Consider the following 8069-nt stretch of genomic DNA (forward strand, 5'->3'; position numbering starts at 1 on the left):
AGCTTCCTCTTCAGAGTTTTCTGGGACACTGGGCTGTGTCCTTCTGTACAAGTAGTAATGAAGAAAAACATACTTCTGTCTTGCCCTTGGAAAATATCAGACCTAGTAATGATAATTCGTGGGAGCTACATTTAAGAAATTCATGAAACAACAGGGTTGTTTCTGAAGAGATTTTGAACCGGGGACCCAAATAATTATTTGAACGTATTTTGATTCCGAAGTTTCCTTGTAAAAATATTCACAGAAATTGGTGGACATTTTTTTTTTTTTTTACATACAACTCGGTTTCTCTCGTTTACAACATAAATCATTTAATGTAACATTTGCAACCTTAGAAAGGCAGACATATTTAATCCAAGTCAGTTTATAAATTCCAATTTCACATGGATTAAAAACTGCAGATAAATTAAGTCACAATAATATCCTGTACATGCTTTAAGGCTGGTGACTGCTAAAGTCTCTTGGGTATCTACAAACAGGAAATCACACACAGATTACTGGGTCTGAAGAGTTTCTACATCATTAAAAAAATCTTGCTTTTTTTTTTTTGGTGATAGGGATTTCAACAGTAACTCTGGAAAACTGTGAAAAATGTTATTTAAAAATATATATGTATATACTACTGCACAGTTTCAAAGATGTGATTCATAAATAATGTTGGCTGCACTGATTAATTTTGTAACAATTACTGCACTTCCAAGGTGATGCGAACACGCAGTGACTTATACTCAATGTTAGGCACTAGGAATATCCTTCAGGCATACTACAGTTTTATGTTAGCTGTATCGTACATATATATTTTTAAATGTATGCATTTATACAAACTGTGTATATTATGTATGGGATGTCAGAAATGTACACATCACTGTTATATAATACACACATCATTGTTTTACATACTAGGGTAAGTTTTAGTGCAGAAAATCTCATTGCATTGCATTCCATGTGTTCAATCTAGTACACAATTTGTCAACTCTTCAGATTATTTTTCCAGTACATTCTTCTTTAGATAGTAGGTCCGAGTTTCCATTTGCAATTTGAATGTTTCCAGAAATATCTGTTTTAACCAAACCTCTCTTTCCAGGCACAATCCTGCACATAAGTCTGATCTGTGTAGAGAGTAGTAACAAATCCCAAATTTTGATCAGGAATATATTCGGGTCACTTTCTTTCAAAGGTAACGCTAACATTGTGATAAAGGAAGGCATCCACTCAGGTCATGGAAGGATAAGGTCAGTTGAACTTGTGTTGAACTTCTGAGGAAATAATATATCTTCAAATAGGAAAAAACGATAATAGACATTATATGTTTAAATGGGAGAATCTCTAGAAGAATCTACATGAAACTGTGAGCAGTGGTTGTCTTCGGGGGATAGGACTTACTACTTTCTACTTTATACATCGCTGTCTTGTTTGAATCTTTACAATGAGCATGTATTACTTTTATAATCCAAAAACACAAGAAAGGTATTTTTACTTTGAACAAAGCTAAAGAAAAGGAACAAGTTATGAATGACTTTCACAAACAACAATCAGAAGATGGTTCCTTACCAAAATCACCTCTGCCAAAGCAAACAGAAACTGCTGCCCTCACAGGGTCTACTAATGAGATCAAAGACAGGGAGAGGACCCTGCACGCTCTGACCATCCACAAAATGACCAGTTCCAAGTTTTGTTGGGAAACACGGGCCACCTAAGTGCTGATAAAATGCTGTGGGCACAATCAGCCAGGGGCCACCTGTGTGTTTACATGGGGTTTTGTGGGTAAGCCACCGTGGGGCTCCCACAAGACCTATGACTTTAAGGATGGGCAGGGGATACATGATGCGGACCCTGAGGCTCATCATCCCTTTACGTAAGCGTTTCAACATTTCATCAGAATTCAGCAAGAGGAAGTAGAACTAAGCCTCTGTCCTCCAAAAAAAAAAATAAAAATAAAATAAAAATCCTAAATTAGACTCAAATTTCCAACATAGGATGGGCTCATGAACTCTGCCAACAACTCATGAAAGGGGTTTGAGGAGCACCTCAGTTGGATAAATGTAAAATGGAAATACTGGTAATATTTCCAGAAGCTTCAGGGCTGAAGCCAAATGCAAATTTCACAAATCCTTCACTGGCTTCATTTCCCTTTGAACCCTTCACTTTCGATTCATTTCAAATCACTGAAGTTGCTCAATCCTTTTGAATCAGCGCTTAGAATTATAGCAGTCTTATTTCCCACCTACAGGTCAGGTGACAACAATGTGAACATTACAACCAAACCAGTAAGAGCGTCAGGGAAAGCATATATCACTATCTTTTATAAATGTTTTGTGCCACCATCACCTTGGAAAATGGAGCGTTCCACATATGGCATTCACCTGTCTTTCTCAGACCATCCTGGTACAATTCTGTCAAGTGAGAGGCTTCAAAGGCATTATTTTTGTTTTTAAGGATATGGCAAGGTCTATCCTCTTTTGTAGGAATTTTTCTTTTTTACCAGTATTTTTTATATCCAAGTATATTTTACAAGAAGACTAAATCTAGGGCACGATAAGAGACTATAAAAGAAGTAAGTTTCAGACAAAAACTGTAAACAAGACGTCAAAAAACTAAAATGTAAACTTCATTTAAAAAAAAAGAAAAGAAAAAGAATCAAGGACAAGACGTAAACATACCAGACACGCGGGATGGAAGCATATGATGTTCTGGTCATTGCTACTGCAAACAGATTTGCGGTCCTTGCAAAAATAACTTACCCTGCGCAGTAAGCAGCTTGCTAATCAAAGCCTGAAACACAGCCCCCAGATCGAAATGCATTAAAGGCCTGCCGTTCTGCACGAAGAGTGAGAGGATTAGACAGTCTCATGATAGCGAATAGTTCTCAGCCCGAGAAGCAGCAGATACAGACTCCTAGTGAAGAGATATTCTAGGGAATGTCCTAATTTGGCCTAGAACATTTGTAAGAGAGCTATCGCGGAGAGAAAAGACTTGAAAAATATTGGCTGACAAACGCCCCGGGGCTCTGCGGCCACCGTGTCACAGTGGCAGGAAGAAACAACACATGTGCTGGGTGGGCTTGTCGTGGCACGAGTGGAAACTTGCAATTCTTGACTGAGCTCAGTTGTCTCTTAGTGTCGGTTATCTTGCAAAGACACTGACTTTTTACCAAACCTCAGTGCCATGTTCATATTCTTTTGGGGGCAGGGCAGGGCAGGCCTGTGGGATTTGATCCATTTGCTCATAATGCCTTTAGTTGATAACAAAGTTGGATGGAAGGGGTGAGGAGTAGACAAAAGGCAAGGTACTTGGTCACATGCAATCTAGTAAAAGTCCAGCACAAAAATAACTGACTTCTTTTCATTATTCAATTACCCATTAATACACACAATCAAAAATTAATTGGGGAATAGTATATTAATACTGAAAGTAATCAATAATATAAGAACTAGGTTCATCTTAACTGGCAGTCAAGCTTTTGGTGTGCTGTATTGCACCTGGTTAACTAACCCATGAGATTTTGGTTGAATGTTCTAAGAAGTCATGGTTTAGCTTTGAAATAGAAGTGTGTGTGTGTGTGTGTGTGTGTGTGTGTGTAAGGGTATATTCTCTAATCAGAAACCTCTGATCACTTTGTCTAGCTTGGGATTATGAAACTAGACAAAGAAAGTGTGTTCTAGAGAGCTGTGTATCTTGCACACATACAGGCAGCTTCGTGAACACACACACACACACACACACACACACACGCCCTGGGAAAAGACCATTGTTCGATGCTGAGGAAATATTCACCGCAGTTTGGGAAATGCTGTGGCCGGGGACTTCAGTAGCACAGTGTCCAGAAACATTGAGCCATCCGTGGAGACGAGAGCACAATCCAGCTCACGGGCAAGGTCCCTATGACAGGTGGGTGCTGTTCCGCAGCCAGTGCAGGCCCTGCTGGGAGTACTGGACCAGATGCTCCATGCTGCTGTGCAGGGTGACAGGCCCCATGAGCAAATCCAGGTCGTTGAAGAATTCTAGGGGACAGAGAGAGTCGTTTGAGTGACACACATGCTAAGTGTGCTACCCTGGGAGACCTGAGTGACTTAAGAAAAAAATTCCATTCCTCGTCTTTATATAAATCAAGCATTCTCTATTCCATCATGCAACTTTAGCATTCAGTGGAACAGAACCCACAGGTAGAGAACTCCTCCTATATCCAAAGGATTTTATTGGCCATTTCTCATTTAAATGAATAACGTTTGCTGAGCCAAAGAGCAAAGAAAATTTTCTTCCTCAGACTGCATTGTCTGTGCACACGAATGCTTCCTCCCCTGGATGTGGATTGTGGCTCTGTTGCCCCTTATACTGTACTCAATTGTAGCATGTGCTGAACCCCTGGAGTGAGTCCAAGGGAGGAGGCTCCAGGCCCCTGGGGGCAGATCAGAGATGGGTTCTCAAAAATCCTCCTGAGGTCACCGTCTAGTCCCGGGACATTCTCTAGGTTTGTCCTTTCATTAAATACTTATTAGGTGCCAAGGCACTGTGGTAGGTGCAGGAGGGTAGAGGTAGGGGAGTATACCAAGGGAAATAATGAGTAAGCTCTGCTCTCTCAGAGATCACAGTGTGTGGCTGAGAGATAAATTTGTATGGCTGTTATGCTGTCATAACTGGATCACTGAACCAACCACTCCTTGAAAATAAGTATCTGGGAGAAGTTTTTCGGAGGTGCTCAGGTACATGCTCAATGAAGTCCTGCTGGAGAAGGCAAAGGAGAGGTTAGAGAAGACTCCCAGGTGGCTAGGAGGATAGCCAAGGCAGGAATCCAGGAGCAGAAGAGGGGAGGAGGAGCGGGTTCGGGAAAAATCGCTGACTTTGCACTGGACACGTAGCATTGAGCCCTCTGGTAGGAGACATCCAGAAGGCAATTGGCAGTGCCATCAGGAGCGTGGCCTGCTCAGGGTCTCCCAAACTGGCCACGTAAATTTTTATATGTCCTGTCCCTTCTATTTTGTCCACCTGTGATGCCCACCCCACTCTGTCTCAGTTACACAACTACCATTTGTTTTTCAAAACCCTGTCCCATGCAAGCCTCTCCTTGTGGCCTCAGTCCCTGGAATTGACCTCCCTTGGCATTCCCATTAGATTTTCAGGGTGTGCCACCTCTGGGATGTATGTTATATACTTTCTGGTTTTATTATCAATTTTATGTATTCAGGACCCATCTACTTCTCTGTGCTATTAATTCTTCATCTCATTGTGGACATCCTGGTCTTGTCCTCAGAAGCTTATGCTATCATGGGAACAAAATTTGCATCTCATGGCTTGAAAGTGAGGTCAGATTTGCACTTTCACCTGCTGCTGGAGGAAGAGTAGTAAATTGGTATAATCTTTTGGGAGAAAGTTAACAATATATGTTAAGATATAGAACAACATATATCTTAAAGGAATCTATACCTGTTGACCCCCAAATTCTCCCTCTGATGAAAATAATCAGAATATGGACAATGATTTATATGAAGATATTTATCATAACATTATTTTTAATAGTAGAAAAAATTGGAAGTGACATATGTCCAATAAGAAGGGAATGGTTTTGAGAAATCATGATACTTTATGACTACATAAGCACTATTATGACAGTCTTCTAGAAGCATCATAAAAGATGTTTTTGAACAAGTTGGTGACATGGGAGAATGCCTGATACAATGTTAAATGGAAACAGACAGGATGTAAGACTGCAAATGGACTGCAATCTTATTTTGGTAAGAATCATGCATATTTGGAGAAGACTAGAAAAAACTTCAGTAGAATGTTAACAGTAATTATTTCTTGGTGATAAGATTACTAATAATTAAAAAATGTTTTTTTCTGTAGTCTTCCACATTTTACAAATTTAGCCACAGTAGACATGTGCTTGTCTTATAATCTGTGAAAACAAAAACCTTATTTAAAGAGAATAGAACTTACTGCTACCTAGAAAACACTCTCTTCTCAGGGGTAAGTAGCTATCACTTAAGTAGCGTGGAACATTCATCCTCATTAACCAATCCACCAATTCATTCATTCAATGTTTCAGCTCCCCAGCTGTGTTCTCAGCACTGTGTGGGTCTTGGGAACACTAAGCTGAACAGAAGGTTACCCCTACCTTCAAGGAGCTCACTGTCTCAAGGGTGTGTCCTAATATAGGTATCTACATCATTTCTGTGTATCCGTTTCCTATCTCCATCTCCACCTCCACCTCCATCTTTAATCACCAACAGTCAAGATTAAGGTCGGTCAAGGCAGAGGAGGCCGTGCGTGAGGTCAGGAGAAGTTTCACACAATAGGTGACACCTTCTATTATGTCTTCTCTGTTACATGATGAAAACCTGCTCAATGATGTCCAGGGTCAGGCTGGCTCCCTGAGCTGTGGAGGAAGCACACACACGCTCCCTGGCAGCGCACACACCTCTGTTTTCCTTGGCCAGGTTGTCTGCCATCTCCCAGTAGTCATAGCTGTGGAGAATGCTGTTGGTGATGCTGACGTGATTGGCTGCCATCTGGTGGATGCGCTGTGGGATGCTGACGATGGTTGAAGGGGACAGGGCGTTGGCGTTGGAGAGGCTCCCCTGAGATCCCACGGAGCTGGTCGGGGAGGGGTTGGGAGACATGGGGGATGGGGTTCCAGTGCTCCTGGAAGGGGAGGGCGTAGAAAAACACAAGAGTGGGGAGGTTGGTACCAGGTGAGGTAGAACAGCCCCCCAGGGTACTGTAAGCAAAGTAGCACATGACCCAGCATCATGCAGCGTCTCATTTATCACCTTTACTTTGGAGAAATGAACTTACTTTCCACTGGCTCCCCATGGAGATGGGGCTTGGGCAGCTTTAGATGAATTCTGCAGGAAAATAAAAATGTTGACAGTGAGTACCATCTGTTTAAGTTTAAAGAGCTGACAGTAACATGTTCTCAGGTGACCGTTGAAAGAAGTAATGGCAGAAACTGCAGATAAAATGAAGACTCACAGAAACTGGATCTGGGAATTTAAAATTACTAGGCTACTGGTTTCTTTTCTGGAAGCTAGTGGGGGGCAGTTGCATGGCCTGCTGGATTTCACGGTGGGCTAAAATGGAGAACTCAACCCCACAGCCTGGGTTTTCATGCACCAAATTCTATGTACCGAATTAAATCATAATCCTGAGGGTCTGTTGAATCCTAAACCAGCCTAAATTTTTTCAACTAGCTTAATTTTCCTGAAAAGGAAAAAACAGCAGGAGTTCCCCCCCCAACCCCTTGCCCACCACACCCACTGAGAACACCTTATATTTAAATGTAGGGCATATCTGCAGAAACCACTGACATACATTTAATGCCTGAACATATATGAGACACCAAATTATATTGTTTTGCCTTACGAAGCTTAAAAGTATTTCTCTTAAAGGAAATTGCTGTTGAATTTTTCTAAAAGAACAGATTACAATATATGTCCTTAACAGAGTATTCAAAAACTGATTTATCTGAATATTTTGGTTTAGGATGTTATGTTACATGAGTCAGCTATTTGCATCAGGCATTGAAAAGGAGTCCTGCCTGTGGCAAGGAAAGTTGCTAAATGTACAGACAGATTTCCTTTCTGAAAGCCTGATAATGTGTTCTTGCACATAAGTCTAGGGGACTAGTAAAGAAAAGAATGGTCTTTATGATACTGATGTGAATTTTCAAAAACAGCCTGAGCCTGGTTACCCAGAGACAAGGTGTTTCTTTTGGTTAAAAAGGACTTTAGGAAGTGGTGAGTGATTTTTAGTTCTTAGTGGAGGTGTTACCAAAATGGTAAGAAATGGCCCAACAGGTGGCAATTCTGCAACTGCCTTCAGACTTCTTCTATTACCAGGAAGCTCTGTGACTGTAAAAACATACATGGGGACCAAGTCTTTTTTTCAGGGGCAGCTCTGTATCGATAAAACACATTCTTTATGGACAAATTATCATCGCCACCTGAAGCTTTCATAATCCCTGAACTTTTTTTTAAAGATTTTCTTCCTTTTCTTTCTTTCTTGCTTGCTTTTTTCTTTCTTTCTTTCTTTCTTTCTTTCTTTCTTTCTTTCTTTCTTTCTTTCTTTCTTTC

General features: G+C 40.9%; 1 protein-coding gene across 1 annotated transcript in view; it reads right to left on the reverse strand.

Annotated features, from left to right (window-relative positions):
- Positions 1–285: 285 nt before the first annotated feature.
- The window catches only part of AFF3 (AF4/FMR2 family member 3), a 523007-nt gene continuing 515223 nt past the window's right edge, over positions 286–8069 (reverse strand). The window contains exons 20-22 of the mRNA XM_035001779.1: positions 6793–6842; positions 6416–6639; positions 286–4001 (exon numbers count right to left, since the gene is read on the reverse strand). Of these exons, the coding sequence (XP_034857670.1) occupies positions 3880–4001; positions 6416–6639; positions 6793–6842 (396 nt within the window). The 3' untranslated portion in view covers positions 286–3879. The remainder of the gene's footprint in view (positions 4002–6415; positions 6640–6792; positions 6843–8069) is intronic.

Source organism: Mirounga leonina, unplaced genomic scaffold (genome assembly GCF_011800145.1).
Source record: "Mirounga leonina isolate KUSES-001 unplaced genomic scaffold, KU_Mleo_1.0 Mir_125, whole genome shotgun sequence".
NCBI lineage: Eukaryota > Metazoa > Chordata > Mammalia > Carnivora > Phocidae > Mirounga > Mirounga leonina.